Genomic DNA, 23,373 nt, shown 5'->3' on the forward strand with positions numbered 1-23,373 from the left:
TTAAAAATCTCCCGACCGGTTGCCCAATTGACTTCGTGGCAGAGTTGTAAAGTGTTCCCCTTGTCATACCGGAGGTAATGACGCAAACACATTTCATGGCCCAAAGTAGCAGTTCCCTAAATTTTAGGAAATGATTCCGTTGGGCTCCCTGTGGTCATCTGACCATCTATCCTCATTGGGACCGCATCCAAAAGTGCAATGTGGCCCAACTGTCGGATACTTTCTGTTGGTAGTCCCACCTTGACTTTATGCCTTTATTGAGTTCACTTCCTAGTATCCACCAACTTGCTAAGTGCGACGGGGGGACCTATATGATCTTGCTCTGAGCCTAGACATCCTCTTACCATACGAATTCCAGTGCCGACCACTACCCATCTGCGGGTGAAACTACCGTTCACATTGGCCATACAATGTCCGACCGTTTGCTACTTCAAGAAGAGGGTCTCAAAAATAAAACAAAACCCATTGGAAAGAAACCAACAACTAAAGTTAGCAGTTGCCACGTCCTCGTGACATAGTTAACAGTTGCCACGTCCCCGTGACATATCCCCCTCTTGAAATCGCAAACGTCCTCGATTGCATACCATAAATACACGCTGTTGATGATCTTGTGCTATCAACACTCTTTTATCATCGCATGTATCCGCAAGAAAGGTCATAACACATAGATACAAATGACTTAATGAGGCCCTTATACTTTTGTCATTTCCATCTATTAAACTGAATTCATATGTACATTTGATGTACTAGCTCTATCATTACCCCTCCTTTGCACACGTTGGGTTGGGGCATAAGTAGGCTGTAACCCAAAGGCTTCAAGGTAAAGCTGCAATACATTTGGTGACTCTGACAGTTCATGCTCTTCCATCGACTTTGCATCCATAGGCGGATAGTTCTTGAACTTCACCAAATAGCGTCTTGCAACTTGTCCTTTAACTTTTCTATCCTTATGTGCCAAAACTTGCTCAGGTACTAGGATCTCATCAAGTTCCTCAACTGCTGGCTGATCCTCATCTGGCATATCTTCTGGCAAATCACCATAGAAGACTTATGTGAGACGCATTATGAATCTTCCACACATCAGGCAATTTCAGCCTGTAAGCCACATCGCTGATCTTGTCAAGCACTTGGAAAGGGCCATAGTAACGCATGCTGAGCTTAGGAAACAGCCGTTCCTTGCCCTTCATCTTCTTTAACCTTGCCTTTTCGAACCTTAACAGAACCCAATCACCAGGTGATAACAACAATTCACGACGGTGACGATCAGTAGCGTTTTTTTGCTTTGCCTGAGTCTTCTCCAAGGCAACTTTAATCTTCTTATACATCTCATCCATGTTCTCAACATATCGATCTGCCTCAAAGATCTTGTCCTTTGTATGCAGAATGGGAGGAACCTTTTTGCCGCCTTCAACAATCTCAAAAGGTGCTTTGCCAGTAGACGAATGGACCGTATTATTGTACGCATACTCAAGCATAGGCACATACTGTTCCCACTTGCCCTTATTATCTGACACATAACATTTCAGCAGATCTAAGACAGTAGAATTAGCCTCTTCTGACTGTCATCAGTTTGTGGATGAAACGAAGACGAGAACTTGAGTGTAATGCCCATGTTCTCAAACAATCCTCTCCAGAACAAACTGGTCATGCGAGGATCACGATCACATATAATCGATTGTGGCATACCATGGTACTTAAACACATTGTACATGAACAAGCGTGCCATTTGGTCAGATTTTATCTTCTTCTTGACAGGGATAAAATGGGCTTGCTTGCTGAGCCTGCAGATAATGGTCCATATACCATCATTCCTTGTTGACGTTCTTGGAAGATCACAGATAAAGTCCATAGCAATGCTTTCCCATGGCTTATCCGGAATCGGTAGTGGTCATAACAACCCTGGTGCCTTTTGCTTGTCAAACTTGACCTCTTGGCAAACTATGCATGCTCGCACAAAGGAATCCACATCTCTCCTCAAGGTAGGCCAATAGAAGAATGTCTCTACCGCTTTAACTGTTGCATCAATGCCACGATGCCCTGCATACGGTGGGACATGACTCTCTTCCATGACCTTATGTCGTAGTGGCCTAGTGACAAAGTCTGCCATGCATCATCATAAAACCATCTCTGAGGAGGTAGTGCTCGTGATAATGCCCCTCTTGTAACTGTTCAAAGATCCTTGCAAAATCTTCATCAGCAGTATATTGTTCCTTCATGTCATCTAACTCATGATGATAAGGAATTGACACAGCTGAAATTTGTGGCTTTCTTGATAACGCATCAGCCACAACATTCTTCTTGCCTTCCACATGTATAATCTGGAGGTGGAACATGGAAAGAATGTTTGCCCATCGCATATGCTTTTTGGATAACTTTGACTCTGTCAAGAAGTATCGTAAGGTCTGATGATCTGTTTGGACAACAAAATCAGCACCTAAGAGGTAGTGCTTCCAACTAGAAAGCGCATGAATCACGGCCAAGAGCTCTCTCTCATAGACTTGCATAGTCCTCTCTGGCCCTTGCAAAATTCGGCTTTCATAAGCTACTACCCGTCCCTCTTGCATTAGCACTGCTCCGATGCTACTGCCACACGCGTCACACTTGACCACAAATGACTTCCTGAGATCTGGCAAAACAATAACTGGATCTAAAGTCAACTTTTCCTTTAAGAGACTAAAAGCTGAAATCTCTTTTTGGGTCCATCTGAAAGTGACCTCGTTCTTTTGCAAAGCGTGAAGAGGCAATGCTATCTGTGCAAAATTTCTGATAAACCTTCTATAGTAGGAACACAATCCCAAGAAGCTTCTGACATCGTGCACAGTCTTCAAGTCTGGCCATGTCTTGATAGCTTCGACCTTTGCGGGATCCATTCTAACACCATCCTTTGAGACTATGGGGCCAAGAAAGTGGGTCTGTTCGAGGAAGAATTCACTTTCCTTAGGATTGACAAGTAACCTCTGACTGCGCAGCTCTTCGAACACAATGGTCAAGTGACGCCTATGCTCCTCTTCATTCTTCGAATACACTATCATGTCATCGAAGAACGTTCCAACAAACTGTTGATGCGAGCGGAAAATCCGGTCCATCATTTTGTTGAACGTGGCAGGAGCATTTGTTAGCCCAAACGGCATCACTAGAAACTCATAAAGACCAAATGTCGTTCTAAATGCAGTCTTGTGCACATCCTCTGGCCTTATACGAATCTGATGGTACCCACTATTAAGGTCTATCCTGTTGAAAATTGCAGCACCCTCTAAACGATCGAGAATATCATCAATTCTAGGAATAGGGAACCTATTCTTGATGGTATTCTTATTCAACGCATGGTAATCAATACACATGCACCATGAGCCATCCTTCTTCTGCAGTAGTAGCACTGGGGAGCAAAAGGGTGAAGAACTAGGCTGAATCAGCCCCTTCTATAATAACTCCTCAACCTGGCTCATAATCTCTTTCTGCTGTGCCGCACTAACCTTGTAGGGAGGTCTATTTGGTGGGCTACACCCTGACACCAAATCTATTCGATGATCCTCAGGTCTCTGTGGCGGCAATTGCGACGGTAATGAATCAGAAAAACAATCACGAAACTTTTGCAAAAATGTTGACCTTTCTTTATCTAACATAGATAAATTTGACTGATCACTATCTGAGACATCACGTGCAAAAATCAAGTACACAAAAAGATGGTTCTTTATTATAGAAGTGATAGCAGAAGCAGATACAATAGGGACCGACTCTCCTTTAAGCTTTACATCCAAGATGTGAGTTTTGCCCCTATGCTGTACAGTGATCTTTTTGTTGCAGGCATCCAAGACTCCATGCACTCGGAACATCCACGGGATCCCCAATAAGGCGTCACAACCTTCCAGCGGCATGATGTAAAACTCTTCAGTGTCCACATACGACTGAATATGCAAACGCAGTTTTCCAATGATGGGAGTAACACACTCTGAGTGGCCAGGACATGCCAACCCTGCCTCGCCTGTGTACCCCATCTCTTCAGCTCTGATGCCCAGCTTCATAGCTAACTCTGGTGAGATAAAGTTGGCTTTGGCACCTGGATCAAAGAAGATGAGTGCTGTCTGATCCCTAACTTTACCCCATGCCCTGCATAACTCACTGGCAGGATAACTCACTGGCATATGTGCTGGGCTTGTCACCCACCATGTCTGGCCCTAAACCTGCCATGGGTTTACGCTTCTTGCCTTTCTGGTCTTCTTTATCCTCTGAGTCAGCGGGTCTTTTCCTTTGTGGACAATTGATAGAAAAGTGACCAGGCTGCTCGCATATAAAGCATTTTCTTAGCCATTAGGACCTTCTTTTCCTCGAGCGACTTGCGCACAAAAGGCTTCCTTTTCTGTTTCTTTGCCTGCGCTCCAGAAGTCTCGGCTGAATCCTTGTCTTTGGTGGCCTTTTCTGACCCCTGTGACGCATCAGGAGCCGTTTTCACAAAGGGCTTCTTCGCTGAATTTTTCTTTTGCTTTCCTCCTTTGTCACTGCTCGGAAATCCACTGTCCTCTCCTTTCAACAAGGCAAGACCAGTGTTTGCAACTTCCATAAGCTGAGTGAGGGTAGCCACTCTGTTCTTTGTACAGTAATCGCGAAGCCCTTTAGGCAACCCACAACAGTACTTCTCTATCTGCTCTGTCAATGGCACAAATGTGTAGGAGGTCACTGAGAGTAACGCTTTACAAAACCTCCTATTGTACTCCAGCAAGCTCTTGCACGAAGCTGAATTAAGCTGGTGCCAATCTGTCATGACGTCGGCTTCAAATTCATTTGATAGCCAAGCAGGTGCAAACATTTGCTTGAAGTAAACCCAAGTAGCGGGTGCCTGTCCTTGCATTAACAATGTCGTCCACCATGTAAGCACATTGTCCTGTAAGAAAGTGGCAGCTTTCTTGACCTTCGAGGCCTCTGTAAAATTCCCTCCCGCATAAGCTGTATCAAACTGCTGGAGGAAGGTAAGAGCCTTTGTCTTATCCTCGAAACCACTGAAGGTACTGAACTTTAAAGCTGCACCACCTTCTTTGTAAGCCTTCGGCTTCTCTAGTGCCCCCAAGTTGTTATAAGGGATGGTCTGCAACATGGGCACTGTAGTAGGCATGATCGGCACATCTTGGCCATTCACATTTTTGCGTCAGAGGTGTGATATCCGACTGCTGTCCAGAAAAACCAGCCATGCCAAAATGACCCTGTGGCATCCCAAACTGGCTCTGTTTGCAGTGAAAACCTTGCTGCATGCTGATACTACCATACATGGGGTTTGGCATGATGCCTTGCATAACCCCGAACACTGTTCTTGGCATGTACGGTTGACTTCCAGGCGCATAACCAGCCATACTTTGGAACATTGATCCACCCCCGAAATACCCAGGATGTACCGTGGGTGGTGGAAAAACTGAGTGCATAGCCTGGTATCGAGCTCCCTGTCCATTCAAGACAACATGCTGGCTCTGAAAGGTGGCGGGCTGAACTGGCATAACTTGTGGAATAGGCGTTCTAGCCACGTGTTCAAGCACAGGAGGAACCTCTTTTGGAGCCCCTGACTCCGCAACATGCGAGTGTTCCCTTTCCTCCTGAGCCGCATGAAGTACCTGGGCTTGAGCATCAACAAGCTCCGTACGCGGCGTAGGTTGCCTTTTTTGCTGTTGCACTGGTGGCGCTTGCAAGAACTCCATAAACCTTGGATTCTGCACCAACTGCGAAAAGACATTCACCGCGGCAACTAACTGAGTCTTGAACGCATCATCCTCAAGTTGCCCAGTCATAAAGCCCTGTACTACTGGAGGGACATTCACGTTGACAGGAGGTACAGACTGACGTGGCCGTGAGCTCTTGCCAATCTCGAAAACCATAGAGATCTCCTGCCTGTCCTTTGAAGAGGAACCCTCTTCCATAACGCCCTTCCCCTTGTCGGCCATAGTGTAATCCCGCGTTCCTGCACTCTGTGTCTTTACCCAAAACAATCCAGGCTCACTCTTTAAGGAAAAATTGATAGATGTCCCGGCAACGGAACCATGAAACCGGCCCGTGGGGCAGTAGGCGTTGGCTTTCACCCGAAATTCTTTACTTTAGACACACACAGAGTACTTTGCAAAGGTAACCTGTAACGGGATTAACACCTAAGTACACGGCTCGGAAGCTTGAATGCTCCGAGCAGACGCCGACAACCTGTAGGCCCCAAAATTGGCGCCCCTTTCGGTATTTCTTTATTCTTTAACAGAGGGAATAAAACCTGTGATCTCCTACAAGCTGCCCCGCACAATCTAGGCTAAGAAACACCTGTTCTGGCCCGATTTCGGCAGCATAACTGTACTAGGACGCTTCACAGTCAGTATCCCCACGCAATAGGTGACTTTCCCGACGCATACGGACACTTTGCAAAACCTGGCGAGAATCTGCAGCACGCTGAATTCTCTGTTTTCTGCCCCGAAAATGCGTCAGTTCACATGTACAGCGGTCCCCTCGCGTCCTCGAACCTCCTGGGGGTATTAGGGTCCGTTTAGGGCCGAAACCCTAAACCTGCAAAAATACACAGCAGGCTGTAATTCCCTGTTTAGGGCTCCGTTTCGCGTGCCGGTTGCATCTGTAGCAAGACCTCGAGCTCCCGCACCTGTAGGGCTACTTGCCCTTTGAATCGGACGAAATTTTTGACGTGAAACCTCTCCGAATTCACCTGTACCTGCGGGGGGATTAGCCGCTAGCTAATCCAGTACCCGTGCAAGAGTCTCTTGCGTCGGCAATTCCGCATGAACCCACATAACTGCACATTGGTCAAATGAAAAGCCCACTAGTGGGGCATAACATACTGCTCGTAGGGGGGAGAGAGAGCAGTGCGTAGCGTGCAGGGCATCACTCCTGGCACCGCACTGTACATAAGAGGGAAAGGAAGCACTCCATAGCTCTTAACCTGTGACAGAGAGTGAATGAGGCCTCTCCCAGCATAAAAAAATCAATGCCCTTTTTTCTGTAGGAGGAAAGTGCATGAAAATTTGACACTTGGCGCATTTACAAGCATTTTCCCGTTTCGGGTTCGCCGCTTAAAAATCTCCCGACCGGTTGCCCAATTGACTTCGTGGCAGAGTTGTAAAGTGTTCCCCTTGTCATACTGGAGGTAATGACGCAAACACATTTCACGGCCCAAAATAGCAGTTCCCTAAATTTTAGGAAATGATTCCGTTGGGCTCCCTGTGGTCATCTGACCATCTATCCTCATTGGGACCGCATCCAAAAGTGCAATGTGGCCCAACTGTCGGATACTTTCTGTTGGTAGTCCCACCTTGACTTTATGCCTTTATTGAGTTCACTTCCTAGTATCCACCAACTTGCTAAGTGCGACGGGGGGACCTATATGATCTTGCTCTGAGCCTAGACATCCTCTTACCATATGAATTCCAGTGCCGACCACTACCCATCTGCGGGTGAAACTACCGTTCACATTGGCCATACAATGTCCGACTGTTTGCTACTTCAAGAAGAGGGTCTCAAAAATAAAACAAAACCCATTGAAAAGAAACCAACAACTAAAGGTAGCAGTTGCCACGTCCTCGTGACATAGTTAATAGTTGCCACGTCCCCGTGACATATCCCCCTCTTGAAATCGCAAACGTCCTCGATTGCATACCATAAATACACGCTGTTGATGATCTTGTGCTATCAACACTCTTTTATCATCGCATGTATCCGCAAGAAAGGTCATAACACATAGATACAAATGACTTAATGAGGCCCTTATACTTTTGTCATTTCCATCTATTAAACTGAATTCATATGTACATTTGATGTACTAGCTCTATCATTACCCCTCCTTTGCACACGTTGGGTTGGGGCATAAGTAGGATGTAACCCAAAGGCTTCAAGGTAAAGCTGCAATACATTTGGTGACTCTGACAGTTCATGCTCTTCCATCGACTTTGCATCCATAGGCGGATAGTTCTTGAACTTCACCAAATAGCGTCTTGCAACTTGTCCTTTAACTTTTCTATCCTTATGTGCCAAAACTTGCTCAGGTACCAGGATCTCATCAAGTTCCTCAACTGCTGGCTGATCCTCATCTGGCATATCTTCTGGCACATCACCATAGAAGACTCATGTGAAACGCATTATGAATCTTCCACACATCAGGCAATTTCAGCCTGTAAGCCATATCGCTGATCTTGTCAAGCACTTGGAAAGGGCCATAGTAACGCATGCTGAGCTTAGGAAACAGCCGTTCCTTGCCCTTCATCTTCTTTAACCTTGCCTTTTCGAACCTTAACAGAACCCAATCACCAGGTGATAACAGCAATTCACGACGGTGACGATCAATAGCGTTTTTTTGCTTTGCCTGAGTCTTCTCCAAGGCATCTTTAATCTTCTTATACATCTCATCCATGTTCTCAACATATCGATCTGCCTCAAAGATCTTGTCCTTTGTATGCAGAATGGGAGTTCGGGGGGAGGAGGGGCTGTCGAAGGTGAGGTTGAGGTGGAGGGTGGAGCTGGGACCTCGTCCTTCTGAAGAGGGGTGGTAACGCACTGTTGCTGACTTGGAGCCCGACGACCACTCGGAGGGCCAGACTGACGTGGTGGCTCCTGCGACGGTGACCACGAACCTGCTACTAGCCCTCTTGTGCCTGAGCCCCAGGCTCCGAGGGTGGGTCTGCCTGAGTACCTTGTGACTCCGTCTGCTGTTGTTGGCCAGCCTAGGAGGTTAGCTTTCTACCTGTTTGGGTGATCACAAATGCATGAAATCTCTTAAACGCAGCAAAGGCTTCATCCTTAGACTTAAGCAAATAAACCCAAATTTTCCTAGAATGATCATGAACAAAGGAGACAAAATAACATGCATCACCCATAGACTTAGTAGGCATGCTACATACATCAGAATGTACAAGATCAAGCACATAAGGTTTACGAGAGACACCAGAGTAATAAGAACGCTTTACTTGCTTGCCATATTGACATTCATTACAAAAGTCAAGCTTTGTGCCTTTAGCATCAAGTTTGTTCAAAGTACAAAGCTTAGAAAGGCCCTTTTGGCTCATATGGCCAAGCCTCTTGTGCCACAACTCCATGTGAGAGTTAATTTCAGCCAATGCAATAAACTTGCCCAACACGGCCTTTCCATGCATGCAGTAAAGTGTCCCTTTCTTTGTGCCCTTTACAATCAGCCTTGAGCCTTTGGTCATTTTCCATGACCCTCTCTCAAACAAGATGCTGTAACCATGCATATCCATCTGACCAACAGAAAGCAGACTCTTCTTGATTCCCGGCACATATCTAACATCATGCAAGACAAGCTCATTTGTGCCATCTATGGAGAGATGCATAGTGCCAATACCCTCAATGGAACATGCATGATTGTTTCCAAGGTATACATGGCCACGCTTGCCTGCATCAAAAGTAGAGAAACACTCCTTGATAGGAGTCACATGAAATAAAGCACCTGAATCAACAATCCAAGTTTGGGACAATGCATCATTGACAGTCAACAAAGCATCAGTAAGATCACTCTTGGTGATCTGCATGTCGTGTGAATGAACATTAAGAGAGGCATCATAGTCATAAGCATCATCATCTGACAAAGTGGCACACAAGATGTCCTCTACATCTGACAGCTCCTCAATCACGACACTAGAAGCCACATTGGCCTTCTCTTTGTCCTTTGAGCTATCCTGTGCATCTGCCTTGACTTCCTTCTTCTCTTTCTTTTTGTCTCTGCCATTCTTTTTCCTTTCTAACTCAGCTTTATAGTACCTGCAATTGGGTTTCTTGTGACCTTTCCTGCCACATTGATAGGAAGTCACATCACCCTTGCCTTTGCTTGCATTTCCCCTTTCTTTACTCTTACTCTTACTCCTTTGTGCATAAGCATTCTTCTTTTTTGTCCTGCCTCTAACCATGTTGGCAGAGCTGCCTCCCTCTCCACTTGCTTTCCTCCCGATTTCTTCATTCAAGATAGAATCCCTAACACCATCAAAGGTCAAATTGGGGTTATTGGACAACGAAACCACCAAAGTTTCCCATGACTCAGGTAAGGTCATAAGCAAGAAGATAGCTTTCAACTTATCATCAAAAGGGGGCAAGCCAGAATCCTGTAACTGCGACAAAGTACGTACGAACAATGACAAGTGCTCTGCCGCGCTCTTGGACTCATCTAGTTGCATGCCAACAAGTTTTTGCATCAAGTGCACCTGGTTGACAGGCGTTGTATTTTTATACATTCCTTTTAACTTCTCCCACACATCAAAAGCAGTCGTGAGACCTTTCACATCGATGACGGTGTCATCTGTCATGGCCATTTTAATGTATGTGACGGCCTTCCTGTTCATGCTAACCCATGCTTCATCCGTCATATTCTGTGGCTTCACCTGTTCAAGTGCCCCTTCGCAATCCTTAAGGAATAGGATTCCCTGAATCCTATCTTTCCAAAGATCAAAACCTGTTCCATCGAATCTCCTAATCTCGAAGAGGTTCTTCACATCTGAAGAAGATGAGGCCATAGTTGCACGAAATAAGAGAGATAATACGCTGAATTTTTGAGCAAAATGCACAAAAATCGAAGTATAGCCTCACAGAAATGTGCACTACAGCTCCAAATGGTCACAAGAGCAATTTGGGGCAAAATAGGTCGTTTTGGGCACAAAATCCAATCTGAAATTTATGCGTAGGAAATTTCAGCGAGCGAATTTGTGCTCGAAAACAACAAATTTAGTTGTTTTTAACCTGAGAAGACATACATAAGGCTAATACACAGCCTTTAGAAGCATGTAACCGCAAAAGCCCCAATTTGTGGCATCAAAATTGCATGAAATTGAGCCACACATCGACAAAATTTGTCAAATGTGCGTAGATTGCATCAATTTGCACTTCCCCCAATGTAATCGCACCATAAAAACACTTGCAAAAACCTGCGTAAATATGAAATTTGCTTAAAACACCTGTTTTAGGGCTTGTTTTTCGGCAATTTTAGGGTTTTCGGGTAGCAGGGACTTAGCAAAAGTATTCCCTCACCTTAATACATCATTTGCAAAACCTGTATTTTGCTATCATGACTTGTAATTTTCTATTTTTGACCTAATTTCAGCCTGTTTTAGGTCAATTTTGGTTGCCGGGAGCTCTCTAGTGTCCGGGGACGAGTCCTTTGGCAACGAAATTGCAAAATCTCGCGTGAAAGTTGACCTTCTTGGCTGAAATTCAGCGTTTGCAGGTTTGGGACAAACCCTAATCGGGCTCTGATACCAGTTGATGAGCGTGTGGCGGTGTGTGCAAGTGAAAGAGCACGCGAGGAAGTGCAGTGTGTGTGCAGAGAGGGGAGGCGAAGGCCAGCAGGAGAGGAAGCGCTAGCAGAAGAGAAAGAGCTCACGTTTTTGGGGAAAAGTCAATAAGTGAGTTTTGGGTTTTCCCACTTTTATTATAAGTGACCTTTAAAAAATGTGTCCAGGTTCAATATGAACCTGGACAAAGTATAAAAATGTACAAAAAGGGGTTATTTAGGCCTTTAACCCAACATCAGAGAGGCCACTTGGTTGGTAGTAGGCCTTATATTTCTTGAGGTCCCATGGAAGAGGGGCCAGGACGCACTTTAGGTGACTGGCTACAGTTCTCAGGCTTGTCAGAGGAGCTTCTGAGCATCCAGCTATAGGGCATGAGAGGGGTGCAGAGTATGTGTCAGGACATCACAGAGGCAGTACCAGCTGAGTGGCTCACACCTCTCGAGTCAGCAGCGCCCAAATGGATGGGGGCCTTCACGTGATTGGAGGTCCTCATCGCAGTTCGGGCTTGCTTAGACACTGTACCCTCCCTATTTTTCGAGCTACAGGGTGAGGGTCGTTTACACCGAGTTTCAGTTTAGGCCCCACAGGATGCAGAGTGCTATTTTCAGAGGAAACGGGAAACGGAAACGTGGAAAAAACAAAAACGGAAAGGGAGACAAAGTTCGAAAGGGTTGAAACAGGGAAACGCCACGTCACTACTGGTGTTCTACTATACACATTTGGGAAACTTAATAAACTATCCTATACGATAATAAACATTGGGGAAACTATCCTATATGATAATAAACTATCCTACATTTGGGAAACTATCCCACATCTGGGAAACTATCCTTTATGATAATAAAGAAAGGTTTTAAAAAACATCCCTTTTACTGTTTCTCAGCTGCTTGAAACCTTTCAAGGGCCGTTTCTTTGTACCCAAAATGCCACGTCGTGTAACATAGGCTCATCTGAAACATTTCAGACACAAAAACCGTGTTTCAGGCTGCTGACTCAGTGTTTCGATGTTTCTTACATCCCATGCTGGCGTTTCTTGCTGTTTCCTACAACACTGCCTTGTTGTCTCGAGCCCCATCGGAATGGGATCTTCTTCTATGTTAGGTCATGGAGTGGTCCTGCTACATGAGCAAAGCGTCGGAGAAACCTCTGATAACAGGAACACAATCCTAAAAAGCTACTTACATGATGTACCGCAGTGGGAGTTGGCCATTCCTGTACCACTTGGATCTTTGCTGGATCCATACTCACTTGGTTGTGAGAAACTATATAGCCGACATAGTGTATCTATGTGTAAGGTGCAACGGAAGTGAATGTTGAACTTTGCTCAAGATGAGTGCTCCGAACTGTGCTCAAGGGTTCCTTTTACTTAGGAAGGGAGAGCCTTCGGTTCCTTTAGTGAGAGAGTGAAAATGATCACAAACAAAGTGAATGACATTGTGAATGAAGGTGTTGAGACTAAGAGAGAGAGAGAAAAGAATACGATACCAGAATTTTGTGAAACCCTCCTCCAAGGGCCCACTCTCTATGGCGAGAGAGGTCTATGCTATTGATTGCACAAATCTGGTACAGTGGTCTAGATGCAATGGACTTGCTGACGATGTCGACGACAATGATGACGGCAACGAGACGGGCTGAAATCTGAAAATTACACTAGGGGCTGAAATCTGCAAATCTGCTGAATTCTGACATTGTGTCGGCGAGGACGGCGATGGCGACGACGATGCGTTGGAAACGCAGATGCTGAAATCTGTGAACAGCAGGCTGAAACTGAAAATGTTGGTTGATCTGACCGTGCGGCGAGGATTTGTTGCGGGAAGGTGAGATCTGCGAGGTTTGGGGCTGCTATTGCGGAGTCTAAGGGCTGAAAATAGAAAACGCTGATGATTGGGGCTGATCTGTTGCCAGAAATTTGCAAAACGCTAGAGCAATGTGTAGTTTTTAAAAACACAAGGCTGATGTGGTACTGCTGAAAACGTCAGGTGCACTGTAGCAAAAATGCCAAGGCAGATCTGTTGCAGAAAACGCTAGGGAGTTCCGCCGGTCTTGCTGAGAAGGTGCCCTGCCGTATGTTGGATCTCTACTGCCTCTTCTGCCAGAAAGTGCAAGCGCTAGCTTTCTTATATATTAACTTATAAAAAATGCCCTACCCAGTTTCCCAACAGTCACTTATTAATAATAAGTGAAAAATGGCTAAAATGGGGAAAATGGATTCTGTGCACTGTAAAATGCTCATGATGGCTACTGACTGTAATGCTGATGATCATGCTGTGTGCAACCAGAGGATATGCAACTACTCTAAGTGCCTGGATATGCACGGCCTGCACACAAGCTCACAAAGGTGCCATAACACTTCCTAAGCTGACTTGAACCCTTGACTTGAAGTAGCTTGTCCACATGCACATAGGGTTAGATGTGCACGTGACACTGTGTGAAAAAGAACTCACTTTGCATTGCATTTACGTGCACTTCATGCTTTCGCTGTTCGTGAAACGTTGAATCCAAGTTCCTCCTCCATCTTCGAAAAGACGAGTATGTCATTAAAGAATACTCTTTTAAGAGCTCGGTGTAGAGTGAAAATCTGAGCCATCATTCGATTGAACGTGATAGGAGCATTGGCCAAGCCGAAAGGCAATAGCAAAAATTCATAGAGTCCAAAGGTAGTGCGAAAAGTAGTCTTATGGACATCCTCAGGGGCGATTCGTATCTGATGATACCCACTCTTTAAGTCTATGCTTGCACCCTACAACTTATCAAGAATACCATCAATCCGAGGAATCGGAAAGCAGTTCTTGATGGTGATCTTGTTTAGAGATCAATAGCCTATGCACATTCGAAGCGTGCCATCTTTCTTCTGCACCAGTTGAAATGGAGAGCAGGAGGGTGGAGTACTTGGTCGTACTAGGCCTTTTTCCAAACGCTCATTGACTTGCTTCCAAATTTCCTCTTGATGAGCAACCCGGTATGAGATCAATGCGATGATCTCTAGACATTCCAGAGGTAGATTATCAGGAAGAGTTTCCGTGAAACAGTCCTTGTACCTTTCAATAAATTGAAATGTTTAAATTTCAAAACTCGAGAGTGAATCCTCGTTAGTTTTATCGTTTTCCTGTGCAAAAATCAAGTAAGTAGAAATGCACTTCTTTATTTCCTTTCTAATGGAGATATGGCTTACAATAGGGAATAGCCAATCCCCATCATCAACAAAAATTTTAATGCTCTTACCCTCATGCTCAAAAATGAGGGCCTTGTCCACATAGTCTGGGACCAGTCGCATGTGGAACTGCCATGGCATACCCAAGATGATATCACATCCCTTGATGGGTGCCATCAAGAATGATTCTATGTCCTTGTACTTGCCAATCTAAAGATTGAGCTGTCCTTGCATGGGAGTTGCGTTGGTGTGAGCCCCTCAAATGCCAATCCAAATATGACCGCAATTCCTAGCTGAGGCGACGTGAGGCTCAAGCGTTCTGCAGTATCCAATGAGATAAAGTTGTCCATTGATCCTGGATCTTAAAGGATCAATACCGACTGGTTATTTAGAGATCCCGAGCCCTTTAGAAGGTGACTCTTCCCTTTCTTTGTTTCTGCATTCTCTTGTATGTCAGGAATAGAATTCAAGCTCGGTGGAGCGGGTTCCTTCTATCATTTGTTCTTTCTTCGAAGATGCGTGTTCTTGCCGTTGTTGTTGAAGAGGGTAGTCCCTTTCTCTCCTCAATAGAAACATTTTCCTTGCTTTTTGAAGGTTTGGACGTGGGTGGTTGAATGATACTTAAGTTGCTTTCCGGTCTAGCTTTTTAGGCTGGTCTGGGTCCTCAAGGGGACGCTCTCTTTGTCTTGCATGGTAGGTGCTTTGTTCCATCCTTCTAGGGGTACCGGTGGAATTTCGATCCTTGGCAATGATTGCCGACTCCATCATCCGCTCAAGGGTATCATGTGGATACACCTTCATACTCTTTGGAAGCAGTGGTTGAAGTCTCGTTTCGAATTTCCGCATCTTTTCCTCGTCGGAGATCTTCATGTGAAAGGATTAACTTTTATAAGAACCGACCATTACTTGTCGATATAGGCCATGACTTTCTCATGTTCCTTTTGGGCGAGCGCATCTTGTTCCTTTTGGATGTCCTTCTCGAAGTCGGGCGGAAGGAATTGTTCGTAAAATTCAGCTTTGAATTGAGTTCATGTTTTAGCTTGTGTACCTTCTTGAAAATCTTGGCCAACCACCAGTTGCTTGTCGTTTCCTTGAGATACATCCCGACATGACGCACCTTGGATTCTTCAGTAAAGTTTTCTTTGGCAAAAGCAACTTCAAACTGTTTGATAAAAGACAGTCCCTAAGAGATATCTCTCCATCCTGTGTAACTATCAAACTTGATGTCCTTATCATCGGATTTGAAAACAAGGCATCTTGTGGTGACGCTTGGAGTGGTATTTTTTGAACTTGAGTTTCTCCTTAGTATTTTGTAAGGAACTAGTAGACGTTCTCTTCTTAGAACAAGGTTCAGATATTGTACGAGAAGTAGAAGTAGTATAATGAGGAGAGCATGACGGGGAAGAGATGGAGACATCTTTGCTTTCATTCAACAAAGAAGTTCTTTTTCTTGGCCCTTGCTCTTCGTAGGCCATTTGTTTCGATCCAAAGATCCCATGAGCATTGTGACACCACCTTCCGTGTTTTCCTCTTATGGGTTGTTACCACCGGTAGTTTTTTCCTGACGCCCATCGGCATATGTTCCTTGCGTCTTCTTGATTCCGTCCAAAGCCTTCTAGACAACCGACATCGTGAGAAGTTGTTGCAATTCTGCTAGTTGAACTCATACCTGTTGAAGTTCTTCTTCAACAGTCTCCCTTGACTTGTCATGGTTCTTCCTGTTCCTTTCCCAGAATCGCTCTCCTTTGCAGAAAAAGAGAGGCTCTCTGATATCTTTAAGCTGAAAGTATATAGAATATTGATCAAAAGGGACGAGAGAGAAGATCGACATAGTAGTGGGGACCAGAAGATGGGTTGTTTCTTGCTAAATTAGCTTTATCTGATAAAAATATAATTCTAAATGAATTATTGGATTTGTAAGTGAGGGTTTTCTTGCTTGAGACACCACGAAAAATAATTCTAAATAAATTATTAGAATTATAAGTGAGGGTTTTTCTCATTGGAGACAGCCGAGTACATATATTTCTAGTACGTCATTTAGAGTAATGACAAGAGCACTGTGAACGGGAATATCTGTAGGGCCACCAAGAATGGGTACTTGTGATGCGCCACATTGGATGGGTGGCAGGGAGCATTGGGACGAAGTATTCGACCATCCGAAACGGACATCTGTGATGCATCATGGGATGGGTGACAGAGCATCATGAAGGAGATTGTACCGTAAGTTCGGTGAGAAGGGACTAGGTGATGGGTATTCCTGATGCGACAAGGTGGGTGACGGGGGCATCAGAAAGGGAATAGTCCATAGTTAGGAGAAAAAATTCCAAACTGAGTTAGAACTGTGCACAAGAAATGAGCAAGCACTTGAATGAAGATGGGTTCAGAAGAAACTTTGAAAAAAGCCAAATGCTTTTTGAGAAAGCAGATTGCTTTTCGGAAAAGCAAATGCACTTTTGTAAAGAGGTCTATGTTAGCATTGCATTTGTAGATGAGATTGCATCCAAGGAGGCTTGGGTTGTGATTGAGATTGAGATTGAGAGAGAAATGAAATGAAATGAAATGATATATTTACGTCTACAAAAGGCCAAAATGACCTATGAGACCATCACGGTTACAAAATGGTGTATCTGATACACTGTATGTAGAACTGAAAAGATGAAAAAACTATGAAAGAAAAACTAGACTGAAAGCTGTAGTGACAAGCGGGGGGGGGGGGGGCATTGACTAGAGACTCTCTAGCCAGTACAATAATCCAATGATACAAACTCATGCACATGAAGAAACTGAGGGTGAGGGAGCATCTGCACATCAGGGTCCCAAGATGTCCAGCATCGGCCACTGGCGAATCTCATCAATGTCCTCCATAGTAAGCACTCTGGCTGGGCGTCTCCCATATCGTGCTAGAATGATCCCGATCCTCTGATGAATCCTCCGTCGATGTAGTGATGATCCTCGCAATCGCGGGCGTCTAGATCTCTCGAGCTCCATGGCCCTGTCAATCAGTATACCTCTAGTGCAGGTAGGTCCTGGAGGTTGCCCTGGATCCTACTCCTCTGACTAGCGCGTCTCCACACGAAAGAAATCAGTGATCTCCCTCTGGGACTGTCTACCCCTATCTGATCTCCTCAAGAGGCTCTCTCTATGTCTGCGCAGCTCTAGCAAGAATAGCCCAAGGCATCTCTGATCCTGGTACCTCATAACTCGAGATAGCGGCCCAAAACCATCCCTAAAGAGGCAATGAAAACGGCCTCGTATCTCATAGTAAACTGGGCAATGGCATATATAGCATATATAGTGCAGCTCTGTCTCTGGCTCCAAATGGAATAACTGACATATCCTGGCCTCTGCTGGTACTCTGCTAAATCTACCCACCTCAATCTCCAGCTGATGAGAAGATGTGCGTATTTGACCAATGGCACATCGTAAGCCATATGACAGGTGTGTGTCCATGTAGCTAGGTCTAGTCACAAAACCATCCTCTGTGAGCTGGAGAAGATGCTCCCTGTAGAAAGACATCTTCGTGCGTAGCTCATGGGTCGGCTCTATCCAAGTCGTCCTGGTATTGAGCTGAGTCACATCCTGTCTGATGAGTCTGCTAACCTCTGTCCGAGTAAGGGACAAGGAGGGTGCATCCAGCGAATACTGGAAGGGTGGTAGCCTGTCTATGCTAAAACCATGAATCTGGAACCAAGAGGTCATCTGTGCATACCAACATGCTGTATCTCCCTGTGAAGCCAGCTGTCGAGAAGACTCCAGTGCTAAACGTGCATACCTGTCTCTGGGGAGCTCCCAGATGCTATGTAAAAAGGAGACTGATCTAGTTAGTGCCTCTACCACCAGCGGGGGGGCAGCCAGCTCTGCGCAGATAATCTCATGTGGTACTGAGGCTTTGGCTCTAATCATCCGCGAAATCATGGAAACCAGAGGTCTCTCCATGCATCTCCACCCATCAGTACTACTAGGGCGACTGCTATGAGCCACAGAAGGGCCCCATATCTGAACTCCATATAGCATGGCTGAGGTCACTAAGGTATCGAAGAGCCAAAGCTTTGTACGAGGTTCTTGAAATTGGATCTGTGAACACATCCTCTCTAATCTCCCCAAAGCTATATGTGCTCTTGTCAGTCTCATCTTTGCTGCTCTCCTCAAAGAAAACCCTGGGCTGCTAAAGACCAACCCCAGGTATGTGTATGCATCTGTATACTCCACTGGCTGATGGCCATAAGTAAATGCAGGAGCTGACCGTCTGACCCACTGTGGTGTGGAGAGAGAGAGAGAGAGAGAGAGAGAGAGAGAGAGAGAGAGAGAGAGAGAGAGAGAGAGAGAGAGAGAGAGAGAGAGAGAGAGAGAGATGAAATATTATATTAAACGTCTTCAAAAGGCCAAAATGACATGTGAGACAAAACTGATACAATCCTGGCATCAGGCGCTGTCCGAGGATGTATTGCATCAATCACTGAAGAGTCTCGGCAATGTCCATGCTAGTAAATAGGTGACTGGACATCTCCCATATTGTGCTAGAATAGTCCCGATCCTCTGATGGAAGCCTCCGTCGATGTCGTGGTGGCCTCGTAGACATGGGCGTCTTACTCTCCCAAGCTCAATGGCTCCATCATTCAATATTCCTCTGGTATAGGTGGGCTTTGAAGTCTGCTCATCTGATTGCTGAATCTCCGCTCTAAAGAATTCAATGATTTCCCTTTGTGAATGTCTCCCACTATCTAATCTCCTCAAGAGACTCTCCTTGTGTCTGCGCAGCTCAAGAGACTCTCCCTGTGTCTGCGCAGCTCTTCTTGAGCTCTTCTCCAGCTCTCATGGGATGAATGAGTGTCCATGTAGGCAAGTCTGATCATATATCCATCCTCTGTGAGCTAGAGAAGATGCTCTCTGTAGAAAGCCATCATCGTGCCAAGCTCTCGTGTCGCTCTGTCCATGTCCTCCTGGTGTCTAGTTGAACCAAATTCTGTCTGATGAGGCGGGTAATCTCGGTCCGTGTAAGGGCCAAGGAGAGTGCATCCACGAGTACTGGAAGGGGGGTAGTCTGTCCATACTAAAACCATGTAGCTGAAACCAGGATGCGATTTGTGCATACCAACAAGATGTGTCTAGACTCCAAAGCTAGACGAGCATATCTATCTTTGGGGAGATCCGAGATACTGTGTATGAAAGAGACAGATCTGGTAAGTGCCTCTATGACCAGCAGGGAGCAGCAAGCTCTGCACAAATAATCTCATGTGGTACAGAGACCTTGGCCCTAATCTTCCGGGAATTCATAGAGAGAGATGTTATTGTTGAAAATGTTGTGTTTGACCTCAAAATAATAATAATTAACCAAGCACGCGGATTCTGCTGCTCTGTGCAGGTAGGCAAAGCTTGGACACTTTAGTTTGAATTAAAATGGGTGATGAGGTGGTTCGCTTTGGCATTCTTGGATGCGCCACAATCGCGAAGAAAATGTCTGCAGCTATCTCTACAACACCAGGTGCATCCTTGTATGCTATTGGCAGCAGATCTATAGAGAGAGCACAAGGTTTTGCCAAGGAGGCTAATTTCCCAACTGGTTCAAAAATATATGGAAGTTATCAAGGTGTTCTTGATGATGAAAAGGTGGATGTGGTATATATTCCTCTTCCAACAGCTCTGCATTTAGAGTGGGCACTCAAAGCTGCTGACAAGAAGAAGCACATTCTAATTGAAAAGCCTCCGGCTTTGACAGCTGAAGATCTGAGCAGGATTATTACAGCTTGCAAGAAACAGGGTGTGCAATTGATGGACTGTACAATGTGGATGCACCATCCGCGGGCAGCAAAGGTGAAGGAGATCCTCAAAAATAGAGAGCTTTTTGGAGACATCTTAGAGGTGGTATTTTAGTTTGCATTGAATGATTTGTTTATTCAGCACATTCATAATTAAGAGGCATTTCAGTTTAGATGGGCACATGTGATGTTGGCCATTATTCATCATGGTGGCACTCGCCTCTTTACTAGCTCACTTTGCCTACTTATTTCAGGTGCATTCAACCTTTTTGGTTCCTATGGAAGCTCACTCACCAGGATTTTTCACGGAAAATATACGAGTGAAGCCAGATTTGGATGCATTAGGAGCACTTGGTGATCTGGGCTGGTATTGTGCTCGAGGAATCCTTTGGGCTAACGACTACAATTTACCCTCAAGTGTTACTGCACTCCCAGGAACCAAGTTTACCAAAGATGGGGTGATCGCAAGTTGTGGTGCTTCTTTTGCTTGGGACGATGGGCGGGTGGCTACATTTAGTTGCTCATTCTATGCAGATTTCAATGTGAAATTAACTCTTTATGGGAGTAACGGCACATTGGAAATGCCCAATATTGATACAGGAGACTTCAAGCTTTATGGTCTCAGCACATTTGAAGACATGGATATAGGCTGGGCACCAGACATCAAAGAATTTGAAGTTAACACAGATCGCTTTCAAGAGAGCCTCATGGTTGAAAGGTTCTTGAGTCTCGTTAAAGGGATCGAGAATGGCTCAACAGGTGTGGATCCCCTATGGTCCACTATAGCAATGAAGACTCAGCAGTTGATTGACGCTGTAAATTTGTCTATTGCGCAGGACTGTACAACCATTGCATTAAAAGGTTGAGGTTGTGCTAAGGGTATCGAAATGTTTAATCTTTATGTATATTGAGAAAAAGTCATTACTGATCCAGATCCAAAGGGTATTGTAGATGGTCAATTCTTCGATATGGCTCAACTATCTGATGCAGTTATTGCAGTAACTGCATGTATTCAAACTGGGTGCCAATGTTTCATTGTACTTATGCTTCTGCTATTGGTGGCAGGTATGTTCTTTGCAAGTATTCCAAAAGAGTGAAAATACTTGCATGATACCTGTTGCTTACCCTTGAGCAAGCTTTCTGGAATAGGAACACTTTTGTTGTTTGGTTGGAAAAAGTCCTTGTAAGATCTTTCATCACCCTTTCATTCTACAAGAAAAAGTTGCATTTGCTGTAAATTGTGAACCGTAAATGTGAAAGTAACTTGTGGGGGTAGCGTAATTTTTGTGTCAAATGATGCAAGCGTTTTAGACGAGGTGATTGATCACATTCCTCTTATGTGTTAAGCTTGTCATCCTCTTAAGCTAACCTTAAGAGGATGTTTTTGCATGTGCTTGAAACCGTCATTTCATGTCGTATGTCTATCGATCATCATGGACACTTCGTCTGTGTATGTACTAGCTGGATGTGATTTTGCTCGCTTAGCATGCAGTGCATGCCCCTCTTTCTCCGGGGAGGGGCATGTGATTTTTCTTGTGAACTCCTGAGTCGTGCATGCCTTGCATTGCTCATAGTTCTCTCTTTCTTTCTTTCTTTCGTTCTGCGCAAGTGTGAAGTCGTGCACAGGCTTACAGATTTTATTAGTGGCATTGACAAGTAGCTCTTTGGAGCAAACAAAAAAAAACCTAGCCGTTATGGGCCCTGCCTATTGTTAAACCCATTGTGGAAACACAGGTCTTTGTCAAGGAACAAGCACTGTGCCTCCAACACCACAGCAACTTGTATTTTATTTTAATTTCAAGTGAATCTGCACTCCTGCTATAAGTGTTTTCTTGCTCACCATGTTTACTGTTACGTCATATATTGGTGCTGCCCTTGTTTGGGGCGAGAAAATTTGTGAAAGACGGTGATAAAAAAGATGGCCAATGTTTCGGTTGGAACTTCCACTCTCGAGGAGATTATCTTAGCCGCTTGGTTCGCGGTTCCTGGTTGGCGAGGTTGGCTAGCTATGAATGTTGCAGAAACCATGTGAGTGAGCTTAGATGGAGAAAACCTTGCTTGCTTGCCGTTTTCGGGCTCCCGCTGCCAAACTCACCTTCAGCAGCTTCTTATGGAATTACTTTCAAACATGAGATTTGAATCTTACTTACAAAGATCACTCAAATTTTGGAAGGTGTTGGAACAGACCAAATTGCCATCAAATGGAATAGAGAGATCGCTTGCAGACCTTGCCTAGAGGAAGTGCGAGCAGAAGCCAAAGGGAGGACACCAAGTGGCCCTCAGGGACGATGTAAGTTGGGGATAAGCAGCCTGTCTTGTGGGGTGAGAAGGGGTACCCATGCCTGGTGAAGGAGGAGGCTGCCATCGATCCAATTGCTCCTAACATGACATGGCCAAGATCCAGCATTTCGTGCACTCATGGTGGTTGCTCATTAGTTTTTTGTAGGCACTGCCCTAACAAAAAGGGTAGTGCAATGGTTTCAGGTTGGTTGATACGAAGAAATGGCCTTCCACATTATGTGCAAATGAATTGCGGGTCGGGCAATGTGCACCCTGATTTCAATCAAAAGAGCCACTTAACTTGCCATATCTACCACTACAGACATATTGGATTGCAGAGCTGCATAACATTGTCCTACCCCATACCACTTTGAATGAGCATGATACTCTCCATGTTTTTGACAGTATGTTGATGGGGACAATGATTTGTATCTGTCGCGAAGTCAACACAGCTTTGTGCAACATCAAGGTCTTTGTCTTGCAGAAGTGGATATGTGCTGCAAATATCATAAGGCTGGGCTAAAATGGATATGGGAAGAGGGCTCTACAAGAGGAGGCCACATTTGCTCTCCGAAACCATGGAGAACCCACGTCTACGTTTCAGCTTTTCAAGAACTTATATTTCATTAAAATAGAGAAATTGTGCTATTGAGAGTGGCCACTCAAAGCTATGTGCCATGGATAGAGAGGTGTGAACCCATTGACCTGAGGCAGCTTGATACACTGCATATAGGGCCATCCTCAAGGGCTCCTTAGAATCATGCCTGTGAGTTGCCTTCTTCTAGAAACTTTGCAAGGAAGAAGTCCACTATGAAGCAAAAGAGAATTTCTACATAAGAGAATTTGCAAGCTCAATGACAACCCATATGTGCCTACTCCTTTTGCTTTGAAATTGTTGTCTGCATCGAAGGCATTTGCTTATTTA

General features: G+C 44.9%; 2 protein-coding genes across 15 annotated transcripts in view; one reads left to right on the forward strand and one right to left on the reverse strand.

Annotated features, from left to right (window-relative positions):
* LOC147434532 (putative oxidoreductase At4g09670) overlaps positions 1-21,406 on the forward strand; it is a 67,335-nt gene extending 45,929 nt beyond the window's left edge. For all 14 annotated transcript variants that reach the window (XM_086490992.1, XM_086490981.1, XM_086490990.1 and 11 more), the window contains 2 exons: positions 19,775-20,271; positions 20,423-21,406. In XM_086490992.1, coding sequence (XP_086347118.1) covers positions 19,810-20,271; positions 20,423-21,034 — 1,074 coding nt within the window. In that variant the 5' untranslated portion in view covers positions 19,775-19,809 and the 3' untranslated portion in view covers positions 21,035-21,406. The remainder of the gene's footprint in view (positions 1-19,774; positions 20,272-20,422) is intronic.
* Positions 11,372-19,768, reverse strand: LOC147434533 (uncharacterized). Its single transcript, XM_086490994.1, has one exon. It carries the CDS (start codon positions 18,541-18,543, stop codon positions 17,470-17,472), a length of 1,074 nt encoding a protein of 357 aa, XP_086347120.1. The 5' UTR covers positions 18,544-19,768; the 3' UTR covers positions 11,372-17,469.
* Positions 21,407-23,373: the final 1,967 nt, after the last annotated feature.

This window comes from Adiantum capillus-veneris, chromosome 19 (assembly GCF_014529385.1).
Source record: "Adiantum capillus-veneris isolate H3 chromosome 19, ASM1452938v2, whole genome shotgun sequence".
Classification (NCBI taxonomy): domain Eukaryota; kingdom Viridiplantae; phylum Streptophyta; class Polypodiopsida; order Polypodiales; family Pteridaceae; genus Adiantum; species Adiantum capillus-veneris.

Coding starts and splice junctions, on each gene's coding strand:
- LOC147434533 (XM_086490994.1), bottom strand. CDS start 18,543: ATGAGACTGACAAGAGCACATATAGCTTTGGGGAGATTAGAGAGGATG.